General features: G+C 39.1%; 1 protein-coding gene across 2 annotated transcripts in view; it reads left to right on the top strand.

The window, feature by feature from the left end:
- The window catches only part of HMG20A (high mobility group 20A), a 69,453-nt gene extending 54,245 nt beyond the window's left edge, over positions 1-15,208 (top strand). For both annotated transcript variants that reach the window (XM_065871321.1, XM_065871320.1), the window contains 6 exons: positions 113-245; positions 1,217-1,248; positions 6,910-6,985; positions 7,692-7,907; positions 9,123-9,265; positions 12,735-15,208. In XM_065871321.1, the coding sequence (XP_065727393.1) occupies positions 113-245; positions 1,217-1,248; positions 6,910-6,985; positions 7,692-7,907; positions 9,123-9,259 (594 nt within the window). In that variant the 3' untranslated portion in view covers positions 9,260-9,265; positions 12,735-15,208. The remainder of the gene's footprint in view (positions 1-112; positions 246-1,216; positions 1,249-6,909; positions 6,986-7,691; positions 7,908-9,122; positions 9,266-12,734) is intronic.
- Positions 15,209-18,876: the final 3,668 nt, after the last annotated feature.

Here is an 18,876-nt window from a genome sequence, read left to right as displayed (position 1 = left end):
TTGTACTTTTCTTTCCATGTGCTAATTATCCTTTGCTTTCTTCAAAGAGTTCATTGGTATTTTATGTCAGTAAGACCTATTTCTTGAAAATAATTCCATATTTCTTCCCCAGCGCTACCTTGATGAAGCAGACAGAGATAAGGAGCGTTACATGAAGGAGCTGGAGCAGTATCAGAAGACTGAGGCCTACAAGGTTTTCAGTAGGAAAACCCAGGACCGTCAGAAAGGCAAATCTCATAGGCAAGGTATCAGAACCAGAACCAAATGTATTTGTAGTTTGTTTTGCATGATGGAGTGTCACAAAGCCAAGTATTAGAGTGAGAATATAAAAGATATATTTCTATCATTTCTCTATTATACTACATTCACTTACAAGCATCATCTTGGAATTTTATTAAAATCACATTGCTCTCATTTAGAAATTTCAGTTGGGTTTCCATATCCAGTATCAACAATTTGGCTTGTGCTCCAAGACCCTTTTAGTTGTCTGTGCTTTTTCTTCTATTTCCAATTTAGTCATTTCTCTACCTCTAAACAAATCTGTCTGCTACACTACATAACCACCTTGCTGTAACACCTCTAAGCCTTTCATGTGATCATTTCTCCCAGCTTCCAGTGATCAATCATCCTTTTAATTCACTCATTCATGTATGCGTGTATTCAAAAAATGTATTGAACACCTCCTAGTACGTATCAGGGTCTCATCTAGGCATTAGGGATGCAAAGGTAAACAAGACACAGAAGATCCCGGTCTTCATGGATCTTTTGTTTTCCGTTAAAATTGTTCATCACACTCTTAAAACATTGCTAAAAGTTCCCCTCCTTCAGGAAACACTGCCAAAGAAAGAAGCCCCACTCATAATAGCTTGTCATTCCTGAGCTATTGCGTCTTCTCCACATTTGGGCATCTTGCCTGCTAAACTGTAATGTCCTGCAAACATCCTTTGGCATGTATTTCCTGTCCACTCTCCCACCCTGTTCTCCTCAAAGGTAAGAACTGTGTCTGCTGTTTCTCTTGTGTCTAACTGTGTAACCTGTAAGATGGGGTTCCCTTTAACTTTTGTTGACTGATTAATAAAGCTATCAGAGAAAATATGATATGTTTTGAGAGCCCACATATACCAGCAGTTTTTGTAGCTTAGCATAGTCATTTCCTTAGGTTTTGTTATTCTGTTTTGTTTTTCAGCTTAATGTTCTTATTCTATCATATTTTTAGATGCAGCCCGACAGGCCACTCATGATCATGAGGTAATTAACTTTCTGTCTACATAGCGTCTACATAGCGTGCGTGTGTGTGTGTGTGTGTGTGTGTGTGTGTGTGTGTGTGATATATGTATATAATAATGATGCTATTTGAAATGCTATTGGACTGTTTTTTAATGAATGGCAGAGTATTTCCTATCCTGTAATTAGGATTGGGTTAGTTGCCTTTAGCTCAAGGACTCTTAGCATATGGCAGACACTTATGTCATGAGTCTCTCCTTGAATTAAAGCCCCTAACTCTAGTCCTTTCTTATGGTCCAAGAATTTTATTGGCTTTAAATGCTGAAGATGGCTGGAATTTGGAGTGAGGTATAGAAATGAGGACCAACTAAAAGCTATAACTTGACCATAGTTTATCATCATCAGATACTATATTCTGACTCTCAAAAAGTTGTTATTTAGGGAATCCAGTATTTAGTTAAAATGAACTATTCAACTTACAGCATCTACAGACCACAAGTGACATTATCTTGATTACTATGCCTACTTTCCTCACTGGTGCATATTTGTTTACTGGCCTTTTCCCCTCCATTGGTTCAGTCTCAGCAATAGGATTTAGACCTGTGTTCCTGTATAGGACTGAGGCCTGTGTGTGTTGGCTCTGCTGCATAGAGAGCTTTAAATATATATATGTAGCCTATGATTAATATATGGTTCTAAGAAAATAAAATTTGTGGTAATTTCATGCATGAAAATGCTCAATGACTCCTCATTGCTTACCAAATCACATTCAAACTCAGCAATCAGGGTTTTCTGTAATTAAGCCCCTATTTCCCTTTCCAAATACCTTAACTCCCATATTTCCCATATATATCTTATGTACTTAAAAACCTTTAATACTCACTGTCCTCCAGGTGCCGAATACTTTCTTTCCCTCACTCATTTTTTCTGTTACCCTCTCCCATCATCCAATTTTGCCTCTAAATTCTAGTCATCCATCAAACCCTATTTCAAGTCCTATTTCCTCCTTCAAGCTTTTCCTGTTTCCTCCAACTTCTTTTAAACCTCACAGCTCTCTATATTACTCTTACACACTTAGCTGATCTGGCTAAGGTGCCAGAGTTACTCAAGTGCTTCTGTTATTAACACGCTTGGATTATAATCTCTTTGAAGGCATGCATGGTCTAGTTCCATATTGTACCCATCCCATCTAGCATGATGCCCTTGCATGGAAGAGTTCTTCCATAAATACTTATTTGTTTCTATACAAAACCCATTTGTTGAAATAACAGTGGATATTTACACAAAAAGAATTTTCTGATATACTCTTTTGTATGTATTGGGTTTTTTATTAAATCAAAGAAATCATTTCTTCAAAATAATAATGTATTTATCTTGGAGTTGTAGTTCTCATACCTAATTTGATATTGGTGACCTTCAAAACATAGAGAACACTTTTAGATTCACAAGTCAAATAGATTTATTACCATCCATGAATTAGAAAGTGAGAAGCATAGTAAATATTAGCATTTTATTATTCATATAAATCCTATATAAATGTAGTTATATATGACATCTCTGTGTTTCAATTAGGATGAAATCTTATTTTTTTTTTGCTTGAGAAACTGTATGTACACTATATATTTTAAATCATAATTGAATAGTGTTGCAAGCTTTCCATATTGCCAAATACTTATATAATTACTTATTTCTCCTTCCTTTGTGTGCCCAACCCACCAATATCATTAAATATCATTAAATTACCAAACTTCTTTTTTTCCCTATTATAGCTTCTCTGTCCTTAATGGTTACAAAAGAGAGTATGAACAGTAATCTAAAATATTAGAGCTCACATTTTCTAGTCAATGACTGACTCCTTTCATCACTATGGATTTTACTGCCCAAACCATATGTGGCATTTTTGCCTCTCATAAAGTTAATAGTTGCCATCAGAAAAGATTTAGTAGACTTAGTCATAGAAGCTGCTGCTACTGATTTGAGAAATGAAGGTTTTTTTAAATACATTATTTAGTATGATATGAATTTCTATGATATATGAAAAGGAATAAGTCTCTGTGTGATTCCCCTGTTTCAGGATTAGACTCATGTGAACACAGAAAAGGAGGGAGTAGGTGGAGAGCCAGCAGTAATTTCTCAAATGTGTGTACAGTAGGGTCTATAAATCTGTTGTATGCCCACATCAGGATAAAGCTCTCTTAGTAAGGTTGTTGACCCAATTAGTGTCCCCCACTTTATCAGTTTTTATTGAATAATATCTTACTAAACTAGGTAATTTCAAAAGAGTTGCAATAAAAAAAAAACCTCTTTGACAATTGTTAAACATATTTACACATAACCTCCTAGAGTATAATAAGAGTTAAGAAAAATAAGAAAACACTACAAGTGGAAAACAAAAGGAGCCACAGAAGCCCCCATGGAAAGGAGGAACTGAATCAGACCTTAAAGATGACCCAGGTTTTGTGGGGCACTTCAGATATATTTATATTCATATATATATATATATATATATATATATATATATATATGTAAAATGGCTTGAGCAGAGTTATGAGGAAGTTATTAAAAGAGCAAGTACCTTGCAAAGTGCCTAAAACATCACAGTTTCTAAAAACATGCTTATTTCCCTTTACTTATCCTATTAGGAATAAAATGGCAAATGCCATAAAATAGTCTTCGAGCTCACTTCAAAACTACTAAGACCTCAGAAATCCTCTCGACTGACCCCCTCATTTTGCCAGTGAGGAAAATGACTTGCCTGAGACAGGAAAGAACTTCCCAGAGTCACTTATTGAATTAATTAGAGGCAGAATTGTGACTGAAAGCCAGGCCTCTGTAGCCCCATCTTATTTAGCAGTCCTGGCAGCACCTGCCACGTTATATGGAATAAACAGCGTTGCAAGTTAAAATGGGCCAGGTTGCCTGTGATGTCAGCAAAATTTGTTGCCACTTGAGACAGAAACGATTTGATTTGTGTGTATGTAGTAAAGAAACCTATTGTATTCCCTAATGGAACTTAGATTCCTAAGACATTGTTGCCAAGGCAGTTACTGGAGAGCATATTAGAGCCAAAGAAATGCTGACCTGAAAGCCATTCAAGCCATTCTGCATAGCAGTGGGGCACTTAAGCCTGGTACACAATGTTAAGAGCATTCCTTAAGGTAAAGGGCACTTGAGAGAAGCATATCACTCTCTATGAATTTCTGGCCCTGAGCCTAGATCACAGCAAAATAGTTTCAGTTCAAAAGGCCTCTGTTCTCTTACCCTCCACTCAATATATAGAATGAAAACCAAAGTGAAGAGTATTCTCGCTCCTCTCAAATCAAAAGCCAGCCTGCTAGACCCAGGAGTCAGCTAGTGTTACTCTCAAGAAAGTGTCTAAATCTCATGTGAGGACTAAGATAGAAACAATAATTTTGTTTCTCCTTTAATTTATGGGAAATGACAAAATGACACTCAGCCTGAACAAATTAGACCCTTTCAATGAAGAGGTAATGAAATCCTTATGATTTTAATCCCTTGAGTGACCCTTGGAGCAGCTTAAGTATATCTGAGCCCCCAAGAGGATCCTCTCCAATGCCAAGTAATGTACTCAGTAATGGAAGAGTGCTGATGGTTTTTATGACCACTCTTCAGTTAAGTAGAATTCTCTGTTGCCTCTCAGAGACTGAACAGTTTCATTTAATTGCTTTGGTGTTTCTTTCTTTGCACTCTAAGAATCTATACCAAAAGGCAGTGTGTTAATGCACCTATGTGGTGCTGTCCTCTGCCCTTATGTAGTTAGCCTGGTTTGGTTTGGACTGCTTTGGCAGGGAAGAGAGCAGAATTACCCATCTGAGCAGAATCTAGGCCTTGGAGAGGGCTCTCGGTACCATGGTAATGGGAGCCAAGCATCCCCACCTACCCATCTGACTGGCAGATATTCAGACCTGTGGCTAGGTAAACTGATCTCATATAAGCCTATGCAGTTAACTAAGAGACTGAACAAGATGGGATGATAAAATCATAAGGCCTTATCCTAAGTCATTTATGGACTTACACTTATATCTGTTATGTCTTGTATAGTAACAGAGTTAAAGAATATGGTAAGCCAGCAGAGTAGAGAGATAGTCACTGAGAAATATGCCTAAGATACCTTCTGGAACCAGCCTTTCTTGTCCATACATTAGTTCTCTTTGAAATCCACCAAGAGCTGGCTAGAGGTAGAGCTTTGCATGTTGAAACTGGGGCTTTCAGTGGTAATCTTGTTGTTTGTTTTTAAATTGTTCTGAAAAACTTCACTTTCTTTCTTTAAGAGGTAAAAGATAGGGTAAAAATTAAGTGCTGTGAAAGTGTCTTCAGGTAAATACATTGTTTTTCAGACTTCCATCTTAGACGTCTCTCTTGATCAGATGCCATTGGCAGGCAGCTTACACAGCACAGCCCTGACCCCTAAGGAGGCAGACACCAGTATGAAAACAGGATCTTGGCTGTCAGAATTCCCTCATAGGCTGTTAAGTGTTTAACCTTTCTACTGGGCCCCAAATCATATTTGTGTTCAAAGATAAAAGACTAGTGGTGGCAAAAGTAGGAAAGATACATTCTATCTCTGGCATTAAATGTGTTTCTATAGGAATGATTTCTAGATTTTTTAAACTGTTCTTTATGTTATAAAGGTTTTGGAATCTTCAGATTTCACTATCAATTTCTTCAGTACTCATTTCCTACTGTTCTCTTTACCATCTTATATTATGCAAGATTTTAAATACTGCCAAGACACTTATAATTTATGTTCTTAATGCTTTCAAATTCATTGTAGAAACTGCAGACAAAGCATTTTGAAATATTGACTTTATTCACAAGGATCATTGTGGAATATATTTTGCAGTGGTTTTGTGAGACTTTTATTTTTAATGGCTTATTGGTGAATTCATTTTAGGTTTATTATTCTTTTCTATCTCACATAATCCTTGGGATTTTCATACTTAGAGCCCAGTTATTTCTGGATTTTTGGTTTTGTTTGTTTGTTTTTCCTGTGTCTGAAGAAAGTCTAAAAGATCCCCAACTATAGGCTGCCCTTGTAAATAAGTAGAAGTAAAAGTAGAAATCCCAGTGGAATACCATTATTATTGCTCATGGCTGGCAGATCTCTGCTTAAAATTCTTATTGTCCACTCTGCAAATTTAGATTGCATAATCCTATCTCAGAGAACACTTTATGTATACAAAGTGTATATACATAAATGTATATACATGTATATAAAGTGCTTTATGTATATAAAGCACTTTATGTATAAAAAGCACTTTATGTATATAACCAACAGAAGCAACAGAAAAAAAACCTAGAAATTCTCTTTCTATATTCCTACCTCAACCACTTTCTCCACTGTATACTGTTGACTATTCAAAGCACAGAGCTAAGAAATGGTTTCCAAAATCTCCATTAGGGAAGTTTATGTAGGTTTGTTTTAAGGTTTCTCATTGCACAGCAGTTGTCACCTGAGAGATCTGAATGTTTGACCTGCTTGAGCTCTATGAAAGTTTGGTTCCAAAGAAAAGGTGAATACATTTTCCTCACAGCCCCACCTAGACTGATTCCTGCTCATCCTACTATTTCTTTAAGGAAAACATGACCATTGTGCCTTTAGGCACTACTGTTTAATTTAGCTTCTGTTTAAGAATTAACTATTTTGTTACTCTTGATTCACAGAAAGAAGCAGAGGTAAAGGAGCGGTCTGTTTTTGACATCCCTATATTTACAGAGGAATTCCTGAACCACAGCAAAGGTGATTACCAAAGGATCGTTTTGTGTTACTCAGGTCTATGACAGGGGATTTAGTTGTCGGGAGGAATTCATTGCTGAAAAGCAACGGTAGTGATATTCCAGACCCTGGGACTGGTCTGGAAGAAGAAAACTGCTTCCATTTCACTCTGTATTAAAAGCAGCTACTCAGAGACCCGTGGAGGACAGCTGAGCCAGTGTTGTCAAAGCTGCTTTAGTCTCTGGATCAGAGGAAATAAATATACATCACTAATTCAATTGCTTTCAGGCTCTTAGCCTAGAACCCTTTGTACAAATGAAAGCTTACATGGATGTCCAAAATATAAAATAAATATGAGTAAAGCTGACCCCACTGCAGTAAAGATGTGGACCCACAGCTGTGCTTGCCCAGTCTCCCAGGATCCCCCTGTGGAACCCCTCAGGCTTATCATTGCACATCTTTAAAAAATCAAACAAACAAACAAATACTGGGAATTACAGCTGTTCCTTACAATCTTAAGTATAGAATATGACCAGCTTTAAGAATTAAAATAACTCTGGGGAGCCAGGCGTTTTCCTGCTGAAATTGCTATCTGGAAGGCCATAATGAGAATAGGGACATGAGGAGGGGTAGCTAATTAGAGACAGCTAAGCAAGACTTCCTGTAAGAGTCATCGGGACTCCTCAGAGAGGCTGGTATTACCTGTGTTTTGTCGGGGTTTTGTCCTCAGCTCGGGAGGCAGAGCTCCGTCAGCTTCGAAAATCCAACATGGAGTTTGAGGAAAGGAACGCAGCCCTGCAAAAGCACGTGGAGAGCATGCGCACAGCGGTGGAGAAGCTGGAGGTGGACGTGATCCAGGAGCGGAGCCGCAACACCGTCTTACAGCAGCACCTGGAGACCCTGCGGCAGGTGTTGACAAGCAGCTTCGCCAGCATGCCCTTGCCTGGTAATGTCATCCCTAGCTGAGCCCTGTAAAGTGGCAGGGGTGGGGGGAGGTGCTGTTCATGTTGGTACTGGTGTGGTGAGGCTGAAGTCTCACCTCCAGAGGAAAATCAGTAAACTCAGAGGTTTTTGTGGGCCATGTAATACAATCTCAGTATTGGTTAAACTCATCCAGAATTTCAGGCTCTCTGCTCAGTTAAATTTTTCTTCAGTTATATTTTCATACAGTCTACTTTCTATTAAGCTTAATTTGATATTCTGAACAGTGGAAACTGAGTAATATTAAAGTCCTGAGCGGAGCGCTTTTTTTTGTTTTTTAAATTGTGGTGTAATTGACATATAACATTGTGTTAGTTTCAGGTGTACAACGTAATGATTCACTATCTGTATACACTGTGAAATGATCACCACAATCTAGTACCATGCATCACCATACAGAGATACCAAAAAAATTTTTTCTTGTGATGAGAACTTTTAAGATATACTTTCTTGGCAACTGTCAAACATGTAGTACAATATTATTGACTACAGTCACCATGCTGTACATTACATCCCCATGACTTAATTTATAACTAGAAGTTTTTATTTCTTGATCCCCTCCCCCAACTCACCCATCCCCCCAGAGCATTTTTCTGATGTATATTTGCTTGCTTTGTAATATTGTCTTAATGGGAAGGAAAAGGAAAATAAATACTAGTATTTCTTTTTTTCTTTTTTTTTTTGCGGTACGCGGGCCTCTCACTGCTGCGGCCTCTCCCGCCGCGGAGCACAGGCTCCGGACGCGCAGGCCCAGTGGCCATGGCCCACGGGCCCAGCCACTCCACGGCACGTGGGATCCTCCCGGACCGGGGCACAAACCTGTGTCCCCCGCATCAGCAGGCGGACTCTCAACCACTGCGCCACCAGGGAAGCCCATAGTATTTCTTATATACGCTTTCATTTTGGAAATAGTTACAGCAGAGCTGGGAGAGTCTTTAACCTTTTGTGCTATGCAGCTACACCTATATACTGCACAGCAATTATATAGTCCATCTGTTTATTTAGAGTATGTGGATTAATTTCATTTCTTTGAGGTCTAAAAGTCTCTCTGAAAATAAAATCTTCTCTATGGAGCAGACCACATTAGAGTCAAGTTTCTTTTGCTGTGGAATCACTGATCTGTGTTATGGTTGAACTGAATGGGAGGATTTTCTTACTTTCTCTTCTTATCTCACTTCAGGAAGTGGAGAGACACCTACAGTGGACACTATCGACTCATATATGAACAGACTGCACAGTATTATTTTAGCTAATCCCCAAGACAATGAAAACTTCATAGCTACAGTTCGAGAAGTTGTGAACAGGCTTGATCGTTAGGGAATGGTGAGTGCTCACTGACATGATTCGTACGTGCCAACGTGTCATCAAAAATACAATGGCATTAGACTTTATCAATACTAGTAAAACCCTGGAATTACATTGAATAAGTGAGTTGGAGACTTGATTAAGATTCCTGTTGCATGGTTGCTAAATGTAGTAAATAGTGTTGGAAAACTGAATCAAGATAGTTTTTCTTCATGCATGCCTCCACATGGCTTAATGGAAAGAGCGTGATTTTTGTGGCTGGACCTCAGTTCTAGCTTTGTCACTTATGAGCTGTATTCTCAGGTATTAGTTTCCCAAAGAGCTTTGAAGGGTGAGTGAGAAATTTAGAGAAAACAACACATAGAACAAAATAAATATCACTTAATTGCTAAGCTTCCTTTCCCCTGTAAAGTTAATGATAATTTACAATAGTCAGTGAGACATTGTATGTGTATGAGACTCTATAAGTAAGAAGCTTTTCATTTATCACTCAATATCAGAGTAACTGTAGTATGTTAAATGTTAATGTGGACTAACCTTACAGTGAAACAGTTAATGCCTTGATTAAATATATTAAAAAATAAATGAACTCTCAATAAGTAGAAAGAGAGAAAAGAGAAAATAAGCTTTTTAAAAACATATTCAACAAATGACTAGTAGTATGTGTTGCATCCTTTTAGAAGAGAAAAAAGTACATTTCCCAAAGGGATCTGCTTATATAAACTTTGTGGTACTAATGGTCAGTCATCAGGTATCATCACTCAAATTCCTGTAGAGATAGGGTACCCTTTAGTATGTCATTCCACAAAATTGACAGCCCTTTGGTCTGTCAGTTAAATTGTTCCATACCTGCAGACATATAAACTGTGTGGAAATCTTGGGGTTGGACCATACAATGAGTGGCCATATATGAATACTAAAACAAGAGTGGATAGCAGGATATGCTCCTTAGAATGGCTGGTCATGGGCTTGGATCCTTATTTATTTGTCTTGCAGGTACATGAGCACACTCATATACATACTAACATTCTAACATGGTCTGGACCTTGAGCAACATGTGCAAGAATAAATAAAACCCATGATTCTTTATCTAATGAGGCCACATCTGGCAGCATAGACAAAAGCAGTAGTCTTTATCCTTCTTGTCCAAGCCCTCAAATAGTAACTGTACAAGGCAATTTATTATACTTTAGCCTCAGCCGTGCTCTGATGGGGAAAGGATTACTGTCCTTCTAGTGAGTAGCCAGATGGAACAGACCATACTTCTAAGAGATGGCTGGACTCCCTGCAGAATAAAGAAATGGCATTACTGCTGCTGTTTGTGAAGGGAACAGCTTGTAAATCTAGGCTTGGGATTTTTAGGAGCTCGTCATCTTTCTCATTTTCACACAGTGTTTTCAATTAACACTCTTGTAGGCTTGAAATGAGAGAGCTGGGAGAAACAGTGTGGAGGATTGTGAAAGAACACAGTAATTGATAACGTGTTGTCTCCTCACATAGGTATAGGGCAGTTATTGCAAGTTCTGAGCCAAAAATGGTTTTCCATTTTGAGCATTTGGCCAGTAAGACTCTCCTAAAGCTTTATCTATCTTAAGGATATAAACTGTAGTATCTGCTTTCCAAGGTGTCTTTGAAAACCTAGAATGTGATGATTATTCTTGATTTTAACCTACAAATATTTTGCCCTTGAAAGAAACAGTACCTGAAAATGTGAACCGTTTTATTACCACAGATTCTTACAATCTAGCCATATAAACATAACTAAGAATGGATAGTTCTCCGTACCCTCTGAAACTGTCAAATGAAACAATTATAAAGACTGTGATTAACCTAGCTTGCCCTCATTATACAAATATGTACAGACAGCTAGGCCTGATGTCCCCAGCATTCATGGTGCAATTAATTACTCTGACATGAGCTTGGCAAAGGTTTCTTCCATTGTCAGGACCCAGTGAGTGAAAGGAAGCTAATGGTCTCCAGCTTTAGAGGAGCATATTAGAGCTGGAAGGGGTGTTTAGAAATCCCATTATTTTACATATGAAGAAACTGAGTCCCAAAGAGGCAGAATCTCTTGCCTGAAAATACCTGAGTATGTGGGTGCAGAATCCAAAACTAGAACACATGTATCTAAACTCAGTGGGGTTTCTAAAACATTGATACAAGGAGGTAGGGATGGGTGTAAGGGGAAAGCACTAAAAAAAATCTTAGAATGAGCATTAAGATAAATGGGAGGTAATTAGGAAAAAATTACAATCCAGCAATTATAATGTTATAAAATTTTGGTCAGCCATTTTATAATTATTTTTATAGTTATACCATGGAAGAATTACCCCAGCTGTCATCTTTCTTTGTGGCTGACTTGTACTTAGAAAAAGTGGAGCTGGGAGGAAGTCATGGAGGTGATTTCATATTGACAGATGACTACTGTATATAAACTATCAAAAGCCATATGTTGCTTGATTTCAGTTGAACCAAGTGATAAATATTTGCCTGTTGGAGGATTGGAAAAATATATATATATGTGATTGCCTTTTTATCAATGTAAAAATGTATTCATCTTATGTACACAGTACATCCCTATCCATGCAGAGGGCCTTAGATTTATACTTGAAGAAGATTGGTTTTGATTGACCAGGACTAAAGTAAAGTACTAATTTTTCATCATCAGATTTGTCCCTGATACTTGCTTTTCTGTGTTCGGCTGGCAATTTTCCAACCTCCCCATTGTGGCTGAGCTGGAGCAGGGCCACATTTTTCATTGAAATGTTGTCTAAAATGCCTCAGTGAGGTTGGTTGCTTGCAGCTTTATGAGCTCTTTAGTTTACATACACCCTGCTACTCACCGTAACCCTTTTTTTTTTTTGGCCACGTAGCACTGGGTGTTTATTCTGCATAATAATAATAATAAACAACACTGTGAGCATTTACACATGCTGGCACATCCTGAGTACTTTACGTGTGCTGGCTCATTGACTCCTTGCCACAACTCCATGAAGTTTTTCTTTTTTCCATTTTATTTAATTTTATTTTTTTATTAATTTTAACTGGAGTACAGTTGCTTTACAATGTTGTGTTAGTTTCTGCTGTAAAGCAAAGTGAATCAGCCATATTATATACATATCCCCTCTTTTTTGGATTTCCTTCCCATTTAGGTCACCACAGAGCACTGAGTAGAGCTCCCTGTGCTCTACAGTCAGTTCTCATTAGTCATCTATTTTATACATAGTATCAAGAGTGTATATATGTCGATCCCAATCTCCCAGTTCCTCCCACACCCCCCTCCCCCTTGGTATCCATATGTTTGTTCTCTACGTCTGTGTCCCTATTTCTGCTTTGTAAATAAGAACATCTATACCATTCTTCTAGGTTCCACGTACTTTAACCCTTTTGAAAATAGAGCAAAACATTATTTTAACCCATAGCCCTAACCCTTTCTGATCTGTGCTTACGTTTTGGTATCCTTTTTTTTTTTCTCCCAATTCTACAGGTCTTAGAGCTCCAAGATGTTCTGTAAGTGGTTTTACTTGTTTGGAATGAGAAGCCATCCATGGAAATTTGAACTGAGTGGAGGCAGAGAGGGAGGTACAGATTACTCTGCTTGTGAAGGAACTGTCAGTTGAGTTAAATGCCTTCACCCCAGGAAGCCATATGAGGGAGCAACAAAAGGAACATGTATGTGAACGTCCTATGGAATCGTCTTCGTGAAGCTTTGACCGTGTACAGCCACTCTCCCGAGTCTTCAGTTTCCTATCATTTCTATTTCTGTTGAAGTGGGTCTGCATATATACTGCTGACCAGGCGCCCCTGAGATTGGCATCTTCTGCAGCAGAAAGGAAGCCTTCTTATTGTTCTGCTTCATTCAGATTGGACTCTTTTATCAGTGGCTCTGTGGTTTTATCAGTGGTTTTCCTACCTAGCTGTCACTTTTTCTTAATGCTTTCGGGGGTTATTTTTTTATTTCCTTCACCCCCACCAAGCTAGACATCTCCATTTTCTGACCTCTTGGCTTTGTTGCTCAGCAGGGTTCTGAAGGAGAGTTTCTCTCATTGAACAGGCCCAGTCTTCTCCCATCATCATCCTGCTGTGACTCCAAAGAAAGGAGCTTCTTGTTGACAGTGTCCTGTGGAGTGAGGCTGTGTTTCGCATCCCACACAGCGCTCAGTGGGTGCCAGCCCTCGTGGAGGCTTTGTGGTTGCTGCCCTGAAGGAGAATGCTCTTTCCTTCCTCCTTGGTACTGCCTGCTCTTTTCTGAGCATTGCTCGTGCACATGCCCTGCGTCCCAGCCCCAGCAAGGCTCTTCTGTTCCCATCTGTTGGCAGTGACTTGTGGAATATTTTTGCTGAGGAAAAGGTCATTGGTAAACAGGACAGAACGAGAAAAGTAGTTTCTCATTTGGTATTGAAAAAAATCCTAAAGTTTATCATAAGTGAAAACAGAGAGAATCCCTGTCTACTTGAGGTGTACCGATTCATGGATACGGATGGGTGGAAATGCCATTCAGAATAGCCTCCAGCTGATGGAGAAGGACACGGGGGAATTCTCATGTCCTTTGTCTTCCTTCTGTAATCATAACTGCGGAGTCTGTGTCAAAAGGACAGGCTTCCCTTCCTTCTCCCTGCTTAATTAGTAAGTGATTTTTTTTTTTTTTTTTTTTTTTTAAACACCAAAAGGGAAGAAGGGTTTCTGTTTCTCACCTCAGGGTTTGGTTTTGTTGTGTCGTGTTTGGATGCTCTGGAGCACAAGGCTGATGGTTGCAGCTGAGATCTTTGGAGCCAAAGCAGGGCATGCTGAGCCCATTGTCTAGGCACCACACCACCGAAGGCGGGTGGAAGTGTGGCCCCCTCACAATATGCTCACAGGCCAGGGTGCAAGGCAGAAACCCCCGTCATGTTGCTGCCTCATCCTGTCTTCTCAGCATCTCCTCCCCTGATTTTCTTAACCCAAAGGAAATAAAACAACAAAAAAAAACCTTTTTGAAAATTCTGATACGAACACACATCAAATTTCCATGTACCGAAGCCCATGTATCACCACTTGGCAGGCTTTTAGAATAAGAGCCCATCATTATCTATCTCTGTAAACCTAGCCAGCTCACCTGCTCTTCTCTATTTTCCTGTTTTCCTGCTCTCACCTGCCATTCCTGTGACTTCTTTCAGACTCCCTGCCTGCTCAGTCCAAGCTGGAATGCACTGTCTGTGGCAGGACATCCAAGCCGGTTCTGGAAGTTTGTGTCTGCCTTCTGCCAAATACTTTCTCTCCTTTCTTCCTCCTACTCTCTGTTTCTCCTTTGTGTCAGTTTTGCACAGCGTTCTTAGCAGTGCCGTAGACCAGGAAAGGCTGTAAGCTGGTCCAAAGATCATCGTTCTCCTGAGTCTAGCTAGGATACCTGACATTGGCTTGAGACATCTGCATATTCAGGAAAGCACGAGATCTCGAGAAAGCCTACAGTCTGAAATCATTTTCACAAAATAACAGCCTGCTTTTGACATGCTGGCTGGCCCTCCTAGCAGCGACACACCTGACTCACTGGTGGCTGGGATTCAGCTGCCACAAAACAAGCAGGTCTGCGTCACCTCCTCTCTCCTCTGTGCCCAGCCAGGAGGTACTAAATGAGGTCACAGGCTAACATGATACCTAATTCATATTTCCCAGTAAACTTGTAGATGTTATTGCACTTACATGTTCTTCTCAAGAAATAAGTTGTTGCCTATTCAGTGTTACAGATTTCTTTCTTTTTATTGAAACACAAGGAGCAGCTGAGGAAAATGAGACAAAGTGTTTTATTTCTGACAAAATAAAATTTTAGAAGAAAATGTGTGTACATGTGTTTGAAACTGTTGAAATGCCAAGTTTTCTGTACAAGTGTTTTTGTAATTAAACTTTTAGATTTTCTTTGTTTTTTAAGAAGTCTATATGCTTGCTTGACATTTGCCTCATTAAAACTTTTCTGTGTTGAATCCACCCGATTCAGTTTTTACCTGCATTGCCTTTTCATCGTAAAGACTTTGTCAACTCTACATTAATCATCAAGTCTGTTATGCTTTTAAAGCAGTAACACATTCATTTTACTAATTGCTTATTCAAAATGTGTCCTAGCCTGTTTGAGAATTCGGCTCTCTTAATGTATGTTGTAAGAATACAATGAGTTATAATTCATTTTAATGTAGCAGTAGTATTCTGGAGGCAACTTGGAAGTCTGATGTTCTTAAAGTCAGTGACTTCAGTCCCCTTGATAGGAGACTTTTGACTTCCTTTTGACTGAAGAGATAAATTGTCCTTAAATGCTTGCTTTTAAAAATAACCACTACTTCACCAATCAGAATCATTTTTAAAGGAAATTTGTCACCTACTTCCACCATGCTTTTAAAATCCTAGGGGTGAGCTCACCTGGCTTCCAAACCCTGCAGCTCTCCAAGTAGCTAGTTGTGTGGCATTGGGTGAGACTTGCTTTGTTCCAGCTTCAGTTTTCTCATCTGACATGCCTCAGCTCTCTTACACTTGTTAGAAAGATAGAATCAGGTAACAGAATCGACCATGCCTTGGAGGATATGAAGACTCTGTTACATGAATGCGAAGAATTGTTGAGGTAACTCAGTTAGGATCAGGCTTGACTACATTTAACAGAAACTCAAATCAGCAAAAGCTTGAATAAGAAACTTATCTCGCTCACTGAAAAGTATTCCAAAGGTAGGCAGTCCAAGACCAATATAGAGGCTCCTGTCTGCACCACAATATGGTTCCTTTCTCAGGGTCACCTCAAGGTCCAAAATAGCCACTTGACCATCAGCCGTCATTTGAAATTCCTGGCAGCATAAAGAAAAAACCGGCAAGGACAAAACGGGCAAACTCAGCTGAGTCAGCACCCTTTAAAGAGCCTTCCTGGAAGCCACACTCAACTTCCAGAACACAGTCACGTGACAACAGCTAGCTATATGGAAGGCAGAGGAATCTCATCTTTCCTTGGACATTACTGCCCCCAATAATATACAGGTTTTAGTCAGTAAGGAAGGAGAAAATAAATACAGAATAGGCAGCTCAGTTAATTTCATGACTCACATGTGTGACTCCATGCATACACTAAGGCCAGCCCTGCTATATTAGTAAACAAGATGCATCATCCTGCCTTTGCCTCTTGGCTATCGAGAATGACCACGTACTTCCTTGGCACCTTTTTCCCCCTTAAACAGTCAGAAAGCTGACAACTTGAGTTAGCATTTCCTGTTCCCACCTTAGCTCCTCCCTTACCCTCAACACTGGTGGCCAGTCTTGTTTGGTAAAAGTCAACATAAACAGGTGGCAATATCTCCCCCAGTTGTTTGTTCCCTTTCTCTAACTGCTCAGCATCTGCTGGATTAAAACAACAACAGGATAATCTTTCCCTGAGGGTGGAGAAATTGAAGTATTGCTTGGCGGAAAAGCTCATAGCTACCTCCTGCCCTCTAAATTTCCTGCCTTGCAACTGAGGGTTCCAAGGGCCTTTTCTTTGTTTTATTTATTTGCCTTTTGATACATAGCCTGTGCTCAGAAATATATTTTATAATATCTATAGAAATAAACACTAGCTCATACACCAACTCACAAAAAAGATGAGGATCAAGAGTTACAAAGGTCAACTGAAAAATGTTAATGTACTTCCTCTCACCCAGAAGCCATTTCAGTTTAGTTTTCATGGGAATGTGGTCTATAGGGAGAAACTTCTGCCAGAAGCATAAATGTAAGCTCTGTTAGCCTAGAAAAATGCAGGAAGGAGAAGGAGCCATGAGATAGGGATGGCTTTGGGAAATTAAGAGCAGGGTCAATGCAAATTGTCCAGATAGAAGGATTTTTGTAAACCACCTACAACACTGGGTTGGTAAAGAAGATGCCTTAGATGTTTAGATAATATATAAGACGGTGGGTATAGAAGTAGTCTTTTGTCTGAGTCTCAAACACCACCTGACACTTGAGAGCCAGTTCTTTATAATCAGCTGCTGTGTTCTCCATTGCATGTCAGTTCACTATTTGGGACCATAAGAGTATTTATAAAACATGTTTCTGCCCTTGGCGTGACAGTCTAGTGGGAAAGACAGACATCTGCATCAATTGTTCTAACACAGGACAGCTTGTATTGAATTTTAATAGTGGTAAATAATTTTGAAAGAATTGCTTGAATCTCATCCGACAAGAGCTGGTTTTTCCATAATTGCCAGAGAGTTTGCATGGGGAGCACATCTGAGTCTTAGGAGATCAGCATCTTAACTAATAAGAACTTTATCTGAAATGTAAATGAAATATAAAAGTCTAGACTGATAACTATCAGAGTTTTTCTAGTAGAAGTTGAGGTAACTGGAAGGTAAGAGTAGTTGGATTATTGTAATTTAGACAATACTTTTTCAAAGTATGGTTTTGACTCATTAAGGGGACATTAAATCAATAAGTTGGTCAATAACATTTTTTAATTAAATTGAAGAGAAACGATCAGAATGCATTCCATATAGTAAGGGTAAATATTATTTTGTGAAAACTTGTTTCCACTTCAGAACAGACACATGTGATGGGTTACAATGTGAAATGTACTTCTTACTGTAGGGTCACAATAAAGATAATCAATGACTGTTTCACTCCCTCTTAAATTGGATTGAACAGCTGGGTTCAAGTTTGGGCTCTGTGGTTTTCTACTTGTGTGACCTTAGGCAAATTGCTTAAACCACTCTGTGGCTCAGCCTGTAACAGGGATATTTATAATGTCTATTGTGTAGAACTTTTATGTGGATTAGTTAATCCATGTAAGGTATTTAGTACCTGTCACAGAATAGACACCTAAGTAAATATTAGCTACTGTAATTTATGGAAGACTCAAGGGGAAAGAACAATTAGATACATACTATAGGCCAAGCACTTTGCTCTGCTTTTTATATAAATTATATATATCATTTAATTTGTACTACAACCTTATAGAGTAGGACTATTACACCCATTATCCAGTACGTAAATGAAGACTCAAAGCTGATAAGCACCTTGCAGGTTACACAGCTGGGAAAAAGCAAAGAAGAGATTTATACCCAGATCGTTCTGACTCCAAATTCCACTGTGGCGGTCCTGTCTTAGAGGTATTTAAGGAGACTGACAAGAGTTCAAGCAGCGGCACAGTATGGGGGTTCTGAGAACCAGAATTTGACCTAATCATTCAGAGGTATTTGTTGAATGCCTTTCTTCTGTTAGGAGCTATCCTAGGTCCCTGTCCCCATGGAGTTTATATCCTGCTGGGGGAAAAGAGACTATAAACAAGTAACCTAACAGACTCATGTCAGCTAGTTGCCTAGAGGAGATGAAATGACACAAACTAACTAGGGTAGAGGAAAAGCCTCTCTGAAAAAGTAAGGTTTAGAGAAAGCAGATTGATGTGAAGGAGGCAGCCCTGTGACGACTGGGAATAGAAAAAAAGCCAAAGTCCTGAGGCAGGAAAGAACTCTTTGGGTTCAAGGGAAAGAAAACTAGTGAGGCTGGAACAGAGTAAATGAGGGGTAGAGTGCTTTGAAGATGCAAGGAAGGCAATAATGAGATTCTATAACACACAAATAACACACCTTGTAAAGCACGGTAAAGAGTTTAAATTGTATCCTAAGTATAGCGTGAAGAGAGTTCTACGT

The sequence above is a fragment of the Phocoena phocoena genome, chromosome 2 (genome assembly GCF_963924675.1).
Source record: "Phocoena phocoena chromosome 2, mPhoPho1.1, whole genome shotgun sequence".
NCBI classification, from domain to species: Eukaryota; Metazoa; Chordata; class Mammalia; order Artiodactyla; family Phocoenidae; genus Phocoena; species Phocoena phocoena.
The sequence above is the reverse complement of the archived record's forward strand: the minus strand, read 5'-3'. Positions and strand labels throughout refer to the sequence as shown.